Source organism: Salvia hispanica, chromosome 4 (assembly GCF_029641045.1).
Source record: "Salvia hispanica isolate PSC_SH4W2 chromosome 4, Shi_PSC_v1, whole genome shotgun sequence".
Lineage (NCBI taxonomy): Eukaryota > Viridiplantae > Streptophyta > Magnoliopsida > Lamiales > Lamiaceae > Salvia > Salvia hispanica.
In genome coordinates this window covers 9,596,935-9,615,482 of record NC_142695.1, presented here as the reverse complement: position 1 = coordinate 9,615,482, position 18,548 = coordinate 9,596,935, and the positions used below count along the sequence as shown (strand labels likewise).

At 37.3% G+C, this 18,548-nt stretch overlaps 4 protein-coding genes and 1 pseudogene across 7 annotated transcripts; 1 reads left to right on the top strand and 4 right to left on the bottom strand.

Annotated features, from left to right (window-relative positions):
- Positions 1–3: 3 nt before the first annotated feature.
- Positions 4–2,159, bottom strand: LOC125196253 (stem-specific protein TSJT1). The gene is made up of 4 exons (XM_048094695.1): positions 1,872–2,159; positions 1,003–1,243; positions 776–896; positions 4–505 (listed from the first exon to the last, which is right to left on the bottom strand). The coding sequence occupies exons 1-4, from the start codon at positions 2,072–2,074 to the stop codon at positions 318–320; spliced, it is 753 nt and encodes a 250-aa protein (XP_047950652.1). The 5' UTR covers positions 2,075–2,159; the 3' UTR covers positions 4–317.
- Positions 2,160–5,238: 3,079 nt separating this feature from the next.
- Positions 5,239–8,008, bottom strand: LOC125196610 (transmembrane emp24 domain-containing protein p24beta3-like). 2 transcript variants are annotated; one of them, XM_048095200.2, is made up of 5 exons: positions 7,705–8,008; positions 6,508–6,694; positions 6,300–6,407; positions 6,131–6,218; positions 5,239–5,624 (listed from the first exon to the last, which is right to left on the bottom strand). In XM_048095200.2, exons 1-5 carry the CDS (start codon positions 7,930–7,932, stop codon positions 5,618–5,620), a joined length of 618 nt encoding a protein of 205 aa, XP_047951157.1. In that variant the 5' UTR covers positions 7,933–8,008; the 3' UTR covers positions 5,239–5,617. The 2 variants fall into 2 exon arrangements, with proteins under 2 accessions (XP_047951157.1, XP_047951156.1); XM_048095199.2 differs by lacking the exon at positions 6,131–6,218 and having other exon boundaries at positions 7,705–7,998.
- A 3,536-nt stretch (positions 8,009–11,544) lies between these two features.
- LOC125194603 (acireductone dioxygenase 2-like) lies at positions 11,545–13,810 on the bottom strand (annotated as a pseudogene). Its single transcript, XR_016128651.1, has 6 exons — positions 13,703–13,810; positions 12,776–12,887; positions 12,433–12,551; positions 12,268–12,382; positions 12,077–12,193; positions 11,545–12,005 (listed from the first exon to the last, which is right to left on the bottom strand). The product of XR_016128651.1 is annotated as an acireductone dioxygenase 2-like (transcript).
- A 493-nt stretch (positions 13,811–14,303) lies between these two features.
- Positions 14,304–15,113, top strand: LOC125196613 (EPIDERMAL PATTERNING FACTOR-like protein 4). The gene is made up of 2 exons (XM_048095203.2): positions 14,304–14,519; positions 14,772–15,113. The coding sequence occupies exons 1-2, from the start codon at positions 14,411–14,413 to the stop codon at positions 14,963–14,965; spliced, it is 303 nt and encodes a 100-aa protein (XP_047951160.2). The 5' UTR covers positions 14,304–14,410; the 3' UTR covers positions 14,966–15,113.
- A 613-nt stretch (positions 15,114–15,726) lies between these two features.
- On the bottom strand, positions 15,727–17,192 carry CLH2 (chlorophyllase 2). Of its 2 annotated transcripts, none has more exons than XM_048095198.2 (2): positions 16,858–17,192; positions 15,727–16,493 (listed from the first exon to the last, which is right to left on the bottom strand). In XM_048095198.2, exons 1-2 carry the CDS (start codon positions 17,122–17,124, stop codon positions 15,816–15,818), a joined length of 945 nt encoding a protein of 314 aa, XP_047951155.1. In that variant the 5' UTR covers positions 17,125–17,192; the 3' UTR covers positions 15,727–15,815. The 2 variants fall into 2 exon arrangements, with proteins under 2 accessions (XP_047951155.1, XP_088925872.1); XM_089069746.1 differs by having other exon boundaries at positions 15,727–16,477; positions 16,858–17,125.
- Positions 17,193–18,548: the final 1,356 nt, after the last annotated feature.

Sequence of the window (18,548 nt, the reverse complement as noted above, 5' to 3'; positions counted from 1 at the left end):
AAGTAGAAAAAAAAATTAAAACCTTTGAACATACAGCAGCACATCACAACCAATATACCATGTCTTGCTGCTTCAAATGTTATTTATAGTCGAGCGAGGCCATTAAAAATGGCTTCATCTTTATAGTGTCTCAAGTCTCAACTCCAAAGCATAGCAAAAAGAAACATTTCTTTTTAGTTACATATGGTTACCTTGGCAAAGGAATCATGATATGTCATCAAAGTCTCCATGCTAGAAGGATTTAAGGGAAAGCAAGATAAACTGAGGGCCGGCTAATAACAGAAGCCACTTTCATTCAAGAGATCTTTCGTGTTAGTTCAATAGTGCTTGGACCAATTTGCGTCGCTTCCAACCCTAGGCATTGTGGATTTTTCTTTGCGTGAACCTTCATCTACCTTGAATGTCATACCACAAACCTCCCCTGAACTGTCCACTCTTGGAACAGCCTTCAACTCATTTGGATGCTCATAGCTCCGTAGACCTCCAGACGATGTGAAAAAGCATCCTGAAGAAATGAGGAAAAAAGGCATTTCTTTAGCCTCAACTAATCACAAGAAATGACCTTTAGTTTTCCCTACTTCTGAAAAAAACACCAACTCCTTGCTCTATCCAATAAAGAAAAAGCTTAACTATGCATACCATTATACACCAATGCTTAAGCAAGGGATCAAGGATCGAAATCATCCCTTAAAAATTCCAAGAGAGAAGGAAATGGAGAAATAATATTCACATATGATACGAAGGGCAAGCTGTATGTCATTCTAACTGAGTATACCTTTGGGAAACGGGGAAAAAGACTTGCCACAGCCTTGCTTCACAATATCAGCGTCAGTAGAAACAACAAGGTGACCTTCAGCATCAGTTCCCCAAAAGAAGGGCACACTCCCGTCTACATCCTGTACCATCGATATCAAGTTAATGTACAGCTTCATATAACACAACAAAGTCATTACATGTCTAAAAATAAATGCCAACATCAGCAGGACCAAAAAAACTACTCACGGCAGCAATAAACGTGGATTGTGAAGTAGCATCGAACAGAATGAATGCAAACCTCCCCTCGATGCCCCTCACAACGTGCTCAGCAGGATAAGGACCCCTATCCCTTAGAGTCCTGTAAGCCTCAATCACAATGCTCACTTCATTAGCTGTCTTGTTCAAGCCATACTGCTGCTTAAGAACTGCAATGTTTTCAATATGGCCTTCGAACAAGCAGAACATATCATCCACAACTGCAAAAAGTCTGGAGGAAAGAAGGGCACAGAGTAGATTAGAGGAGCTTAGTATTAGATGGACAACAAGGAACCATGGAAAGATTTAATGATGCACAATGCAAACAAGTCCTCCAATGATAAAAAAAACACAACCAAATCACTAGAGCTCAAGATTTTCACAAAGGCATAAATTTGATCTGGATTTGGGCGAGTGACATAAATATGTGTATATAAAAGCCTTTCAAAGCCAATATGCCTTGAACTACAAAGACCATAGCAAGATATCCGCAAACTGCCAAACAGTAGTTAAAAAGAATAGGAGATAGAGACAAGATTGCATTTTGATTACCCTTGCATCATTTCATCTTACACCAATATCTATAAAAGAACAAAAGTTAAACAGAATAATAATTTCTCACCAAGAAAACACATAAATTACAGTGTGTCAAGAAAGAGGCTCAAGGAATCATTAGCAAAATAAAGGTGCAACTAAACAGAGTTAACCGCATATCAACACTGATTCAAAAGGGAAATTGCACAAAGAATTTGTATCACGTATAAACAGTAATCTGATAACTAAGTAACAGAAGGCAGCCGGAGAAATGCTTATAGATCAGATCAAGATTAAGTAGAAAAGAAAAATGAGGAAGTAATAACCTAGGAAGAAGGGGGTTTTGTCGGGCAGAGGAGTAGGCAATGACACCGGAAGAGGCGAGATTGATGAGGAAGGAGCCAGGGTGCGTGGACGAGAAATGGGCTGCCAAGAATCCGTCTTTGAGGGCAGAAACGGCGCCGTTTTCCGGAGTCTGCTGCAGTGCATCTGGGCTTTTCGCAACCGATTTGTTAAACACGGCCAGCATTTTTCCTTTTTCTTGATCGTCGGCAGAAAATCTGGGAGGAAAATATGTGTGTGTGGGTAAGAGAGAGAGAGAGGGGGGAAGTGATGAAGACTTTATTATTGACTTTATAGATTTCAGCAGAACAAACGCGCACGTTAGAGTTTCGACTTTGGAGCTCTTTATTGACTAATATACCCTTGCTTATGCTAGGAAATTACTGGGGTTTTGGAGTGGTATTGATGATGCGAGGAAGGTTTGAATCGTAATCTGAGCTACGAGGGTCCATCTCTCCTTATCCGTTTTCTAATGCTTGCGTGGCAACACTTCACTGGAATGTTCTGTCGCGGGAGATAATTAACTTGATGATTAGTCACCTTAAAGTGATTGGACTAATATTATATTGACTAAGTATTTAACTGAATCGATCAAACAAATCAATTTTAAATTTTAATTCAGATCAAGGCCCACCAGAAAATCTGACTTTATGATATCCATTGACCTCTTTATGGATATTCCGTTGTTGACTCTTTTTTATGAGCCATTCGGTTTGTCCAATGATGCCTCTACTAGTTTAGTTACATTTGACTCGTTCATGTTCATAGACATAGGTAGAATTGGGCACAAGACTCGTTCATGTTCATAGACATAGGTAGAATTGGACACAAATCAGGGTCAATTATGGAGTTCATGTTTCAAGGTTTAATTTTGGAGCCCGTTTTTCAAATATGGGTTCGCACTGTTGACGTATGGAATGTGCCTAATTAATTTCTTTGGATTGAGGTGGTATTTGATTCCTGCATCGGAAGTTGGATCCAGATATGAAGATAAAATACCATATGTACCTCTGCAAACTCCTAATATACCATTTTGATGAGGGCATTTTGGAAAGTTTGACCAACAAACTCCTAAATTATTTTCCAATAAAAAATGAAAGTAGTGGGTCCCATAATTATATCTTGAAACATGAACACACGAATTAGAGCATCCCCATCCGTGCTCTTAGCTAAGAGCACGGAAGTGGGCCCGGACCCACTTTTACTCCTTGTCCTTAGCTAAGAGCACAACACCCACATCCATGCTCTTAGCTAAGAACAAGCTCAAAGGTCCAACCATTCTATTATTCAATTTAAACAAAAACATTTCCACAATATTAAAATGCATTAAAAATACTCGAAATACTATTACAAATTACAAAATAATTAAAACTTACATAATCAAATCCTAAAAATTAAAAATTACACAATTAAAATCCTAAAAATTAAAAAGACCCACTACTCGTTGCCGAATTTCACCCAAATGTGATTGATTAGATCTTTTTGTAGCTCAGTGTGGGCTCTTGTATCGCGCATTGTGTGTCTTCTTTCGATCCTCTCGTTCACCGTCGTATGCACACCTCGGCGTGAGGGAGACCTCGCGGTTGAGCTTCCGGCTTCATCCTCGTCGTAAAAGTTAGCCGCCTTCGGTCCTTCTTAGCTATAATCATGTTGTGCAAGATAATACACGCGTACATGATGTCGGCGATATTCTAACGTACCAAAGCCGAGAAGGGGACTTCACAATGTTGAATCGACCTTGAAGGACACCAAAAGCTCTTTCGATGTCTTTCCGAGCAGACTCTTAACGCTGCGCAAAAAGAATCTGTCTTTGCTCTTGTGGATTGCTGAACAACTTCACGAAAGTCGACCACCTTGGATAGATACCATCGGCGAGATAGTAACCCATGTGGTATGCATTTCCGTTGACGGTGAAGTCGATCGCCGGTGCTACACCATTCAAAACATCATCGAAGAGTGGTGAAGAATATAGCACGTTCAAGTCGTTGTTGGATCCAGCAACACCGAAATATGCATGTCAAATCCATAGGCGGTAGTCGGCGACCGCTTCAAGGATAAGCGTTGGGCCGCCGCCTTTGTGACCGCTTAAGTATTGCCCCCTCCAAGCAGTCGGACAATTCTTCCACTTTCAATGCATGCAGTCAATGCTGCCTAGCATACCGGGAAAACCGTAGACTATTTCGTGAAGACTAAGCAACCGTTGACAATTGTCGGTGGTGGGTGCCCGAAGGAATTCCTCGCCGAAAGCAGAACGAACGCCGTCGCAAAAACTCTTGAGGCATAGGATTCCAGTTGACTCACCGACATGCAAATACTCATCGAAGAGATCAGCCGTTTGCCCAGTAGCAAGTTGTCAGATGGCACAAGTACACTTTTGCAACGCTGTGAGACTTTGCTGGCTGGTTGCGTCTGCACCTTCTTGAAGGTATTCAAGGCGGCTAGACAATGTGTTGACAATACGCATAAACAACCATTTTGACATGCGAAAACGGTGCCGAAAGTAATCTTCTAGATACCGTGGCTGGTCGAAAAAATAGTCGGCAACGAGCCTTTCGTGGGCTCCCTCTTGATCACGAGGGATGTAGCGACGTTTTGCTCTAGTTGGTTGAGGAGGAGGGGCGGGGGTATTGGCGGCGACATAGGCTTTATAGGCGGCACAATATTGTTCATAATATTCTTGTTCTTCGCGCTCCGCTTCCGCAATGAGATTGGTGAAATCCATTTTTGAATTTTTTTAGAGAGGGTTTGGGTAAGAGAGGAAGATGTAGATGATTTAGTATGAAAAAGTATGAATGAGGGATAATTTGATGTGAAAAGTGGATGATGAATGTGTGTATTTATAGATGATTTTGGGATAAAAAAATTTATAAAAAATCACAAAAATCCAAAAAAAACGTCCATAAACGGCTCTATTTTTTGGGAATCCAAATTTTTTTTTAAAATTTTGGTATTATTTCGAATTATTTATGAATTTTTAAAAAAATAAAAAATAAAAAATAAAAATCGAATTTGGACGTGCCATATAGGGCTGCTCAGCGGCACGGTCGTGCTCTTAGCTCCAGCGGCGGACGGACGCCGCCTGCTCAGCGGCACAGACGGACGGGAAAAAAACAATCGCTGCGAATGCTCTTAAGGAGCAAAATGGAGTAAACAGTGAAATAGTAGCAGTGCTGAAAAAATAGATGATATAATACATTTATTTTTGTTTCAGACTTCTTTGCCTCCTAAATCCTATTCTTCCATAATTTTACAAGAAATCTGTGGCTTCTTGTCTTTATAGACAAACACATCCAGCCAGCCAACTCAAGTTTTATTTCACAAAATGCAAAAAGCTCACAAAAATCAGCTGTCTGAAGAAATTTAAATAGGTTCACTAAATTAAAATCCTCAGTATAGGACAAGCAAAAATCATTCGACAACTAATTCAAAGAAATTACATTAATGAGATTCTCTAACTAAATCGAGTTTGCTCAATAATTTCAAACAACAAGGGCAGTTAAATAGAAACCATTTCTGTTGTACAAACCGCACCAAACATCATCTTCCCCAGCCGAGCGAACAATCAAACCAGATTTGAGGAGAGGAAAGTCGCTAGCAGTTTGATCAAACACGGTTGTATGCAACTGATTTACTAAACAAGCGACGTATGTAGACAACCTGAAGTCCGCTTACTAGTGCAAGCAAGAGGTATTCCCCAACTGTGTAAAATATGACGCGCCTTCTCGTACTCTCATTTGCTGCAGGAAGAAGATAGATAGTATTTACATAAGGATACCAAGCTCAGAAATAGAGTAGGGATAAGCTAACAGAGGATATTAGGAAACAAGTTCCAAGATAAAGTTATCTCATAAAGCCCTCATAGAAGTAAGCTTATGAAATTATATTTTTTGTTTCGTATTTAAGAATCACAAAAATGGCATACACTTTGATCGAACACTAACACAGAGGGTGGATTTTTGGTTTATTTTAAGAGAAATGAACCATAGTCTCATTCAATCCCTCCAGGAACATTGAGCAACATGTCCAAAAAAGAAAAAAAAATACACACAAAAAAAAGGAAACAAGCATCCTAAGATAGATACGATTTTCTTAAGGCTTCTTCTATCTTCTTATTTTCAGTAACAGGACCCAAACACTATGACTACCAATATTTAGTGAACTACACAGTTTAGTATAACGAGGCCAATTTTTAGAATATGCCAGTCGTTAATTATCTGAAAATTTTCAGCAGAGTTATAATCACCTGCTATATAATCCTACTGCAACAAGAGGGCGTCTAAGAATGACAAGCAGTGTAATCAAAAACTTAGCAGAAGGGGTATCTCTCAAGCCTAGAGAAACCAACATAGGAAATAAATAAGAAAGCAAGAGAAAAATAATCAAGTATTCAGAAAATGATAGAAGTATCATACTATGACGATGACGACTATCACGGGCTTTCAAATACTTCTGCTCGGCAGTTACAGATTCTAAAGCTTCCTTCAGTTCAGCAAGTTTGACATTAATGGGGTCCAAATGTTCTGTTAAGATCAGGGGAAAAGGAGAAGAAAACAATTATGTGAATGAAAGTTAAAAAGAATTATCAATAGTGTGAAATGTGTAAAGTAAGACGAGACAAACCATCCTTCGCAAGGTCATGTTCAGTGGGAATATGGCCGACATGAATGTAGAAAGAGACTGTCTCTGGTGTCGAATAAGGATTGTGGAAACAAAATTTGTACATTCCACTTCTAGGGGCCTTAAACTCAAACTTGTCCCCAGATGTTCCTTTCAAAGTGTGCACAATATTTCCTGCTGGTGATGTTACCTACAGCAATAAGCAACATGACAATTATGAACACCATCAAACTTTGAGCAGCTGATCTCAAATAATTATTAAAGCTTCAACGTTCACATAGATTTAATGCGTGTTCATGAGTTAAGCTATGCAGTAACCTTAAAGCATGGCTAAGCAAAAACATATTCTCAAATCTAGATGGATATGGAGCCCAAAATAAACGAAAAATCTACAATATTAATTCTAAATAAGAATTCAAACTAGAAAAGCAATCCTTTAAATCAAACCCATCTTAGAGGAACAGGATACTCGCTTTTGTTGTCATATAGTCTCCTCATTCCACTATGCTCATGAGTGAACATGATTTTGAACATTGGGACACAATATTTTGATAGAATCAAGTGAAGATCTATGTGCAAACCTTGTAATTTGCAAGTTATTGGTTTGTGAAGAAATAGATATTCTAAGAATGTTAGTACATGTTATCTTAGTTAAATTATCAGCAAGTCACAGCCACGGTTTGAAAGAGTTGATATTAAAGGGTTCTACTGCCAGTGTAGGATGGCAAACAATAGAATTCTTCCAATTAACAAGATTGGGGAAGAACTTTGTTTTCCAGCCACAGACCTAATAAAAAAGTGCTCAAGCTACCAAACAAATAAATCATCTTCTTCATAATTTGGGACTTGAGAGTCACTTATACATCCATAGTGGAGTAGTAACTAACAGAAATGGAACTAGCACTCTGCCTGATGGCAGCTCCACTAACAAGCAGGAAACACGCAAAGAATGTTTATATTTTAATTAAAATTCAACCTTTTTCATATATGAAATTAATGCAGGACAAATTCCACATGTTCTCAACTATTACTTGTTAAAGATTTATCTTTTACAATGCACGACAACTACACACTAGGTCTAAGGACTAGTTAATCCAATTCCCAATTCACCAAACCTAGATCGCAGCTGGCAAAATTGAATCAATTTTCACAGATCGAGACATGCAAAATTAGGGGAAAACAAAAGGCTAAGAAAGATACCGTGAAGTCGATGCCGGGATGATCGGAGCTCCAGAAAATATCGTGATCGACGACGACGAAATTGCCTGAAACGGTGTCGCCTTCGTACAAGACGTACTCGTAAATGCATTCGACGTCGTTTACGGTGACCGATAGCGCGGAAACATGGGTGAGCGTGGTGAGAAGAAGGAGGCCTAGAAAGGCATAGGCTGCCCCGCCGCACCTCGGATTACCTCCAGTTGTCTTCATTGAACTCGACGATTCCGATGCCAAAATTTTGACTCAGCGGAGCCGTGTAATGATAATATGAAGCTCTGACGTGGAGGACGCTTATTGGATGGAACAACGCAGTTATGACACCAATTATTACGTTCTTGATTTAAGTTTGTTCGGACAGTGGTCAAATTATTAATCGTACTCTCTCGATCTAAAAAATTCTACTAGTTCCATACGTGGAGATCACAAATTTATTTTAACGAGAAATTAGTAAAATAAGAAAAAAGAAATATTAAAATTAGTAAAGTAATAGAGAATATGAAAAAAAGTACTCCCTCCGTTCCATAGTAATAGAGACACTTCATTTTGCATACTCGTTTTGAAAAAATAATTATAAATAGTTAAAGTGGAGAAAATATAAAGTAAAAGAGAGAATATTGTAGATAAGACTTTTCTCTACATTATTATCTTTCTTACTTTACTCTCTCTCCACTTTAACTATTTAATATCATTTTTTAAAAATGAATGCAGAAATTAATTGCCTCTATTACTGTGGAACGGAGGGAGTAAGAGGAAAGGAGTGTTAGTGTAAAAGAGAAGTTTTAATTCTATTGACATAAGTGGTAAATAAAATGATGTGTATGGTTATTATTTTATTAAAAACTTTCCATAAATGAATGTGCTCTATTTTTTGTAGACGGCCTAAAATGATAAATATACTCTATTTTTTATGGACGGATGGAGTAATAGATAAAAATAAAAGATATTTAAAAAAATTAATAAAATATAAAAGGGAGGAGAAACAGTGAAAAAACGATGAGAAAAGAACTTCTTTTTTTTAGAAATAATACTATTTTTTATGGACATTTTAAAATGATAAATGAGATTATTTTTTGTGAACGAAGAGCATATAAAACTATGATTTAAAATTAAAAAAGAAATTAACTATATTAGTTTTATATATAGTTTTATATAAGAAATTAGCATAATATAAATTTTATTTTAAAAAATATTACTGTAAAGGACAAAAACGAAGAAATATGAAATAATTATTCCAGACAAATGAAGGAAGTACCTCTCATGTGTAACTCTTTAAAAAATGACAAGCTCGGTGTGAATTTGAAAAAGAAATCAAAACCTTAGGACCATTTTTGTTTGTGAGGATTCTAGTAGGGAAAGCAATTTAATTTTTAAATTTTTAGAATTTAGTGTTTGTTTTAATTACTGTACGATTTTTTCTTATTTTTAAGATTCTGATTACTATTTTAATATAATGTATAAACAATAATTAAGTAATTATTTATAACAATGTTTAGAATTTTGATTGAAATAGTATCACTATAATTAAAATAGCACTATTTCCTTAAATTTTTAATACTAGAATTTAGTGTTTGTTTTGATGTATGTTGTGGACTTGCCATTTGGTCCTATATTTTTAGTGGAACGTACACCACATTTTATATACTCCTATTAATTTTATAATAAAATATGCGTGTAATGAGTTAGTTGAATGAAGAGGTCCATTTATCTAAAATGGAAAAAAGTAAGTTAGACATAAATCACATACCTTCCAAAATAACAAAATGAGACATTTTTTTACTGATGGAAGGAGTAATTGTCTAAAAATAATTGAGATTTATAAATATTCTGGTGTTTCTACTTAATTAAATAAGTAGATTAGACTTTAAATGACGGACATTCCAAAATAGTAAAATGAGATATTTTTTATGGACGGAAGGAGAATTGTTTAAAAATAATTAAGATTTATAAATATTTTGGTGTTTCTAGTTAACCAAAGAAAATACTCCCCCTACCAGGCCCAAATATGCCAAACTCACATCCCTAAGAGCATCCACAATGGTCGGCGAGCGACCGGCTAGCCGATTCCCGGCGCTGGCCTGTCTGCTCGCCGAACCATTACGACCGGCGAGCGCCATTTTGGCGAGATTTTCGGCGAGCGCACGCCGGTTTCCGAGAGCTGGCCGATGCGCTCGCCAATCGGCTGGCCACCATTGCAGGCGGTCGATCGGCGAGTGATCGACCAACCTTTTTTTTTAAAATTTAAATTTCGAAACACTATATATACGCGATTTTCACGTCATTTTCATTCCCACCACTTGTTTTAACGAGTTTTCTGTCTCTCTTAATTTCTGTACAAGAGCAACAACGCGAAATGGATAACAACAACGAGTCTATTCCAGCGACGAGCGAGACTCAAACTCTCACGGTACCTAGATGGGGGGCGATGGGCGGCGGGTACTACAACATGTACCCTTGGCAGCAGATGATGCCCGAGATGGCAGCCGAGGGTACTATGGCATCTGGGGGGATGCAGATGATGCCGCAGGGCGGCGGGTAGGGGGTACCGGGGATGCAACCTGGGATGCAGATGATACCTGGGTTGGGAGCCGAGATGCAGATGATGCCGGGGTGGCAGCCGGGGGGAGCAGCCCGTGATGCAGGGGACGCCGGGGGAGACAATGTCTATCGCCCCAGTCTTGATTTTTTTACTGCTTCTTCGCACACATCGACCCCAACGGAGACGCGGTACACTGGGGTAAAGACTTTCTCTTTAGAGGAGCTGGGGATAGATCTCGAGGAGGCGAACACTCCCGTTCAAACAGGGGGAGTAGGGCGGGGCCGAGGCCGGGGCGCACCGAAGAAGAAGAGGAAGGGAAAGGGGGTGCTTAGATGCCGCAGGTTTGGGGGTCCCGGGGGCCGGGTGGCGGCAGGGACGGCGGCGACGATGACGAGGAGTAGAGTGGGGCGGGGGCTCGTGTGTGGAAGCTCGATTTTTTTTATTATGTAATTTTTTTAAATTAATGTACTTAAAAAAAATTAATGAATTTTTCCGTATATGTGTCGTAAATTTAATTCCGTATTTTGTATTTAATTCCGTAAATTTAGTTGTTTTTTTAATTTTGATTATTGTGGCTAGCCTATTGCTTGTCCAGTTATTTGTCCTGATGATGTGGCAGGAAGAATTTTACTGCTGATGATGTGGCAGAAGGAGTTTGTGGAAGCTTATGGCTATGCTATCACCATTTTGGATGCTCTAAGCACAATTGGGGAAACGATAATCTCATTTGGAACGAGGAGCCATGTAGAATCCATTCCATCAAAAAGGAGAAGAAACACAAATGGAAGGTTTGTGACTACTAGAAATAAAACCTTGAACCAAACAAATACTGCTAAAATGATGAATTAAAATAAAAAATATTGGTCTATAGTTTCTGAATATTACTAAATATATCAACATTTGAAAAAACTTTAGTAATTTGAGTCTAAGCAAACCTCGAAGGAGGGACAGAGCTAGCACATGTAATGCTTTGGGCATTTTTTAATACTCACTCCATTCGTCGTTGCTGGATCGTTTTCTTTTTGCATTCATTTTAATAAATGATAATAATAAATAATTAAAGTGGAAAAATAGTATAATAAGAAAAAGTAATATAAAGAGAGTTTTCTCTATATTATTCTCTTCCTTACTTTATTCTATTTCTATTTTAACTATTTATTTATCATTTTCTCAGAATGAGTGCCCAAAAGAAATATCTCAACTGCATAGGGATGGAGGGAGCAATTATTTACAACAATGTTGTGTTAAGTAGCAAGAACAGAGGACCGGGTGGCAAGTCCACAACATACATCAAAAAGCAACCTTCATAACCAAAAACCACATGATGTAACGTTACATATTGTAGATATTGCGAAACACACAATAAGAGTTCACTTCAAAAGTAGCATCCATATCCTATCAAGAATTGTTCACTCGAGCATCCATATAGCCTCGTAACACCTGTTTATTTCGAGCTCATTATATTACATGAAAGCGATTCCAATGCAACCACACATTGAGGTTTCAAACAGTATGAAAACAAGCGTTTTAAGCTGCAGCATTGACTGCTGGACCACCGCCGGCCTTGTTCACAAAGCTATCAACATATTCTTGCCTGCAGATAATATAGGCGGAATTGCTAATATTTCGTGCAAATGGTTATCATAATCTAGGATATACTGATAAATGGGGGAAAAGGCACAGGGAGATGGTCGTGAGGACGATTAAAAGGAGTCCATACAGGATCACCAATAAATAGCCGCATTGCCTGCATACATTCAAGTGATGCTAGTGATAGAGGTTAAAACAAAGTAGTGGTAACTGTTATTCTGAACCTACCTTGATGTAATTGTCTGAATCAAGTGTAAAGCCGTGATAAATTCCAGCTGGAAGAACAATCATTGCCCCTTTCTTAACCCAGATGCGGATCCAAGCTTCATCGCACATCAAAATAACCTTCATGACCAAGAAACTGCTATTAGGCACTATGGTCGTCCAATAGCATACAGTAAGTCGAACACAATATTTACCGCTTCCAGCAACACAATGGCGGATCTCCTCATCAGTGTGAAGATGTTCTTCATAGAAGTTCTTGATTTTCTCTTCATAATTTGGCAGCTTTTCGGGGCAAACTTCACAAAAATCCTAAGCAAATTGTATTCCGTTATGCTAATGTTAAACAGAGAGCAATTAACTATCTATGTAGAACATGAGTTGAAACTATAAGAATATCCACGGTCTCTGCGAATTTTGTTCAACTCTGGGTCAGTTTCATAATTATCAGCATCAAGCCTTCAGCTAAGCACACCTAGCTCTGAAAAATGACAACGCAACTCATCTTAGAAGCTGAAAAAAAATGAGAAAGCGGGTAAAACAGAATGTGCAGCCTACAGACTAAGATTTAAAATATGCCTTAACAATAAAACCTACTAGATAAAACTAGGTAAGATTGAACAAGCTCTAGGAGGACGAGGTTGTTGTCACGCAAGTTAGCTATTAAATCTACTTATACAGTAGGGAAATGCAAAGACTGAATACCATCAAGTTTGTCGAAGGACACAAATTGTTGTGGATTTGTATGATGAGGAAGCCTCTGGTCTTCATCACTGTCATCCATGTACCATGCCTGAATAAGCTCTTCCCTCGGATCCTGCTTCAAATAGCTTGGATTGACTTTGTAATTTCTACTCTTTTTGGTCTTCACATACAATCCACTTAGTAGAGGGGAAATCACAATAGCAATGAAAAGAAGATAACAAGTCACAATATTACCTTACTGACAGAAACTACCAGTTAATCGACAACTCTAAGGCTCTAAGCAAACCAGGAAAATAAAGTAATAAATGACATGAAGTAGAAACAAACAAAACTCTACATGTATATAGATGTATGCAAAACACTAGATAGACAATAGAAGAGAGCTATTCTTTGAAGCAGTAAGTGTATGTAAATACTCCGTATGTAATAAGTAGCATAACACCAGAAACTGAATAGGATGTACTGTTCTCTTTTCATTACAATTGTATCCAGTAATACAATGAAACAAAGAACATGTTTTCATAAGTTGAGAACTTCTTGCTCTTTACACGCTCAAATAGATTGAATTAAAAGTTCATTTGAAACTGATTCGAACATATGTATTTGCAAGTCCTCCCAAAGGAGCAAGCTAGATAGTCAAGGATTGGAGCATTTTACACAGATTGGAAATGCAACAACCCAAAACTCGTTCGCTGGAGATTATGGATTCGCGAAATTATCATTCTCCAATTCTTATTTTTGACAAGGTTCTTGACAAACTCGTTAATCTAGCAACTGAGTATTTCTCCTGGAACATATAATTACATTCTCCAAACACAACATCCAAACAAATAAAAGCAAAAAAGATGCAATTTTAATTAATACTTAGTAATCACAAGCGCGGAAGATTACAGATTTTGAAACGATATAACTTAAGAAAGTTCATACCGTGATTAGAGAAGCCATTATCTCTCTCACGAAAATCAGCTTTGCGGAAACGCCTAAATTGGAATTTATGTTTTGAAATTCCTGCTATAAGGACTAAGATACCCATTTGATGAGTCTAAGTTAATTGAATGGACCCAAGTCATTGGGGGCGTTTCGGTCATTGAAGCAGTGAGATCAAATTCGATTACTAAATGTTTACGCAATTGTGAATTTGTGAATTGTGTGCAAGGGCGAATAGTAATTTGAAGTATTATTTGATTTTGAATTAACTTTTTAATGGTCCAACAATTTTGTGGCATGTTACCTGCGGTTTTCCTTACAAACTAGATAAACAAATCATTATTATTATTATTATTAACAAAACGATTATGTTAGCCTCAACAATAATCTCTCCACTCATAATAAGAAGACAGGTAGAAATGGTGTGGTAGGCTGGTTGCAGGGTGATGTGAAGTTTAGTAAACAGCAGAAGGTCCTATCTCCATACCTATTCATTCACAACCTTTCAGTTTAGGTAATAAGATGTCTCTTTGACTTGGACTCAATCGCACGCAACGCTCTCTCATTCCATTCCACCAATAATACATTTCCTATTCTCCCACTACTGTACTAGTACTACATATTTTTATTCTCACTGTCACTCTCATTCACAATAATTCTTCATTCAAACATTCTCTCTCATATTCTGCATCGCCACAAACTCCGGCAATGGCCGTATTCCGCCGCCGGCAGCTAGTCCTCTCCTTCGCCACCCTTGCTCTTTTTGCCCTTCTCTCCTCCGTTTCAGCTCTAGGCTTCAACCCAGCTCGCCAATTAAGTAAATATTTTTCTAGAATGTTACCTAGATATAAAAATAAGTAGTCTCATTAGTATTTAACAAACTCTCATTCTTGTCTCGTATTGACTTGTTGATGATTCTGTCTCGTTTATATATTTTTAGATAATCCTCCTTTTATGAGGCCTTTTAAGGGGTGAGTAGCCCGTATATGCATGTTGGAAAACCCCCGACTCCTTTATGGGGCCTATTTCTAAACTTTCCAAATTAAACAATGATCGGTTTAATCCGCAGGTGAGAGGGCGGTGATGGAGCGGCGGCGGCTAGGAGGACTGGGATCGTCACCGCCGTCGTGCAGATCGAAATGCGGGAGTTGTGCACCGTGCAAGGCGGTGCACGTGTCGATTCAGCCGGGGATAAGGATGCCGTTGGAGTACTATCCAGAGGCGTGGAGATGCAACTGTGGAAACAACCTTTTCATGCCTTAGGTTTTTTCTTTTTCGTTTTTTAGAAGAACTTGCTAGTTTAATTTGTAGTGTACATATGAAACAAATACAAGAAGAATTGTTTGGATGACAGAATGAATATGATGTTGGAATTTGGTCCGTCTCACAATCTGCATAGATTTTAGTTCAATCTGTTATCTGTTGTTTATTTTATTCTTTTTTTGTAATACTTGTAATTGCTGCTTCTTTATTTTTTCTCGCTTTAGTAAGTGTTAGTAAAAGAGCATTGGGAATATAATTTCTGGTTTTTTTCTCTTTTAACTGTGAGTGTTTCTTTCTTCTTGTAATAATTGTAATTACAGTCATTTTTGTAACGGGTTATTTTAGTGTTAATATACAGCTAGCCAACTAGGATATCTGTTCTGGGACAGAAGGAAGTAAAAAGATGGACTCTATTAAAAAGAAACCATAATTCATGTTGCCGTTTCTCTTCTTGCAGAAAAAACATACTTCCCCCGTCCCCCCGAATAAGAGGAGCACTTTTCCATTTCGGTCCGTCCTCGATTAAGAGTAGCACTTTATTTTTACCATAAATGATAAGTAGGTCCCACATTCTACTAACCCATTTCACTCACATTTTATTATAAAACTAATATAAAAAAATGGGTCTCACATTCTACTAACTTTTTCAACCAACTTTTCTTTACATTTCTTAAAATCCGTGCCCGGTCAAAGTGCTACTTCTAATCGGGGACGGAGGGAGTAAAATGGTAAAGCTACACAAATTCTTAACCAGAAAGTGGTTAAAAGGCAACATAAATTCCTGCAAACTACATTTCACATTTTGAATTGTCTCTTTATTACTAGTACATATGCTAACTCTTAAACTGAGCTAGACTTGAAATTCGAATGTTGAAAGCTGAATAGGAACCTTTTCATCATACCCTTCTCTTATTGCAACAAGTTCGCTCTCATCATCTTCCAAATAAGCTTTCAAAAATGCCACCAAAATGCCCCCAACAAATATCCTCATTGGGCCCCTAGACTCCCCATTCTTGCACACACAATATGTCGGCCTGCCCCGTATCCCTTTAGTATCATCGTCGAGCATGTCAAGGTGGCCGTAGTCCTTGGCCACGCAGTAGTAAGCTGGCTTGCAACACTCACTGTAGAAGTATTTGTGATTCACTCCTTTTGGAGCACACGGCGGAAAAAGCGGATTCCGCGGCACCTCCCCCAGTCCCGCCCCCACCACTAGCACCGCAGTGCCATCCAGATCAAAGGAATGCGGGACGTAGGTGAGGACGGGTGGGGGAGTTTGCTTCCCAACGTCGCTTCCATCGACCGGGTCAATGCCAATTAGGGCTGAGAACTTTAGGGAAGTTGATTTTGTTAGAGCAAATGCGAATGCAACTTTTCCTCCTCGACTATGTCCAGCTAGTCCTAATTTACCCAAATCTGCCTTCACTTCTGGTGGTAGAACTTGCCCTAATCCTAGGGCCAACCAATTGGTTATTTCTGCAGTTGTCTTAATTTCTCCATTTGCATCTGATCCTGCTATCAAGTATAACTTGTGCAAATTGAAACAAAAAAAATGAACATGTCATGACATGCTTTAGTTGGTGAAAGATATTGTCCTACAAACTTCAATGTTGGAAGTAAAAAATCCTCAATTAGTATAATCTTCAAGTCTCATGCTTACAATCAACATTATCCTGTTACAATTTGATTGATTTTATAATTTCCATACAAATTAATTTAGACATTTAAGTACATTCATTTCCATTGATTAAAAAACAAATATTAGGAAGTAACAACTTCTACAAGAAACAAATATCATCAAAGCCAACAAAACTAAATCTCATATAGGAAGGAATTTAAGTATCAAAATAAGATAAATTAAGAAGCAAAAGAATGTGTTATATATAACTAACCTGCGGTGCAACGACGATGAAACCATGGGATGCTATGTGTTGGAGAAGGAGAGAGTAGAAAGAGTTGTAGAGAAGATAGCCATGAAGGAACAATAACACTGGGAAAACACCTTCTTCTATGGGGCTGCATATCAACACTGGTTTTGGAGGGCTATTATTTCTATTCTTATTTCTATTGCATACGTTTGGCTCAGCTTTTATTAATGTAGTGGTGTAATTTCCAATCTCAAAAACATTTGTGGAAGGAATAGTAGTTGAAGGACTCATGACTATGGCAATTCTTCAGCCTTACCTTTCTTCCTACCTATGAATGTGTTTCTATCTTGTGAACTTTTTTTTTTTCTTTTATCTTTTGAAAGGGATAAGAAAAAAGTTGAAATTTGTGTGGCCCTTAAAACCTCACTAGTTGGGATATAGTGTGAAAGCATGGAATTTTGTGAGATGATATTTGGGAGTTGTGAGATGTGAAGTTTTAATGTTGCTTTTCCACTTGTTACTGATAATATCTAGACGGCTTATAGAAAGATTTTTTCTTAATTTTATTTTATTCTTTGCACTATTCACACATTTAAAACTATGTAATCATATTTTGGAGCATACCTAGAGAGCGATGGGCCCAACCCAATTTACAATTGGATTTAGCAAATCAAAATAAGAAATATTCTACCAGCCTAGTAGAGTAAAGCCCGGTTCGACAGAGAACTTCCAGATCTTTAGTATGAATGAATTGTTTGTGAACTTTTATTAAAGGTTTAGAAACTTCCAGAACTTCGTAAACCTATAGTATCGTTTATTTTAAAGAAAACTTTTATTCTCTCCACCTTTTAAAGAATAATATTTTTATTCTCACGGTTCTCTATTTAAAGAACAACTTTGCTATTTTATTTTATTTCACTTTTAATCTGTGTGCGCATATTCCATTAACTTTATACACTCAAAATTCAATATAAAACAAATATTTTAAATTCATTCATTTTTTCCTTTTACTTTTTCTTCATCAAAAGTCATTTTTTTTTAAAACTTGTGCTCAGTCAAAATGACTCTTTAAATGGTGAACGGAGGAATACTAACATAATTGAAGTGGCTTTGTGCAGATTGGATCACCTCCAACACTATATACTACATTTGCTAGGATCACCTCCAACACTATATACTACATTTGCTAATATACCACTGTAATTAGACATGTGGATTTATATTGAAGGGAAGAAAATCTATTTCTAACATAATCTTTTTAGCCTTTCCGTGACTCTCTCTTCTTTGTTTTCTATTTCTACTATTTTAATCAAAGTAATTGTGTTATCTCATTTTTAAAAAAATACTAATAATATCATATTGCTATTTATTCTGAACGAATTTATTATTAAGATTTCTGCTTAAGCCAAATGATTTATTCTCCATGATTTTATAGTTATGATATACCACATGCTAAATACCGATGATGTATAATATAAGTATTTTGATAATTTTAAAATATAAAATAGCAATATAAGTTTTTAGTGATTGTTTCAAAATAATTTTTCTTTTATTATTTTCTTAATTTTTCATATTTTATTGAAACAAATTCTGCGATATAAATGATTCCTATAAAAATAACAAATATTGCATGGCTTATTCAAAAATTAAAATTTTGTTGTGATTATTTTTACCTCTAAAGTTCATGTGCTTTAAGTTGTTTAGAATATATATAT

Bases quoted from the DNA above. Each gene is read 5' to 3' on its own strand.
- LOC125196610 (XM_048095199.2), bottom strand. From the start codon at position 7,932: ATGAAGACAACTGGAGGTAATCCGAGGTGCGGCGGGGCAGCCTATGCC. The intron at 6,408-6,507 runs GTTTGTCTCGTC...TGATCTTAACAG, and splicing joins ACATGACCTTGCGAAGGATG to AACATTTGGACCCCATTAAT. The intron at 5,625-6,299 runs GTATGATACTTC...TTCTTCCTGCAG, and splicing joins TGATAGTCGTCATCGTCATA to CAAATGAGAGTACGAGAAGG.
- LOC125196613 (XM_048095203.2), top strand. From the start codon at position 14,411: ATGGCCGTATTCCGCCGCCGGCAGCTAGTCCTCTCCTTCGCCACCCTT. The intron at 14,520-14,771 runs GTAAATATTTTT...TTTAATCCGCAG, and splicing joins CAACCCAGCTCGCCAATTAA to GTGAGAGGGCGGTGATGGAG.
- LOC125196253 (XM_048094695.1), bottom strand. From the start codon at position 2,074: ATGCTGGCCGTGTTTAACAAATCGGTTGCGAAAAGCCCAGATGCACTG. The intron at 1,244-1,871 runs GTTATTACTTCC...TCTTTCCTCCAG, and splicing joins CAAAACCCCCTTCTTCCTAG to ACTTTTTGCAGTTGTGGATG. The intron at 897-1,002 runs GTGAGTAGTTTT...TCGATGGTACAG, and splicing joins AATCCACGTTTATTGCTGCC to GATGTAGACGGGAGTGTGCC.
- CLH2 (XM_048095198.2), bottom strand. From the start codon at position 17,124: ATGAGTCCTTCAACTACTATTCCTTCCACAAATGTTTTTGAGATTGGA. The intron at 16,494-16,857 runs GTTAGTTATATA...AATTTGCACAAG, and splicing joins TCATCGTCGTTGCACCGCAG to TTATACTTGATAGCAGGATC.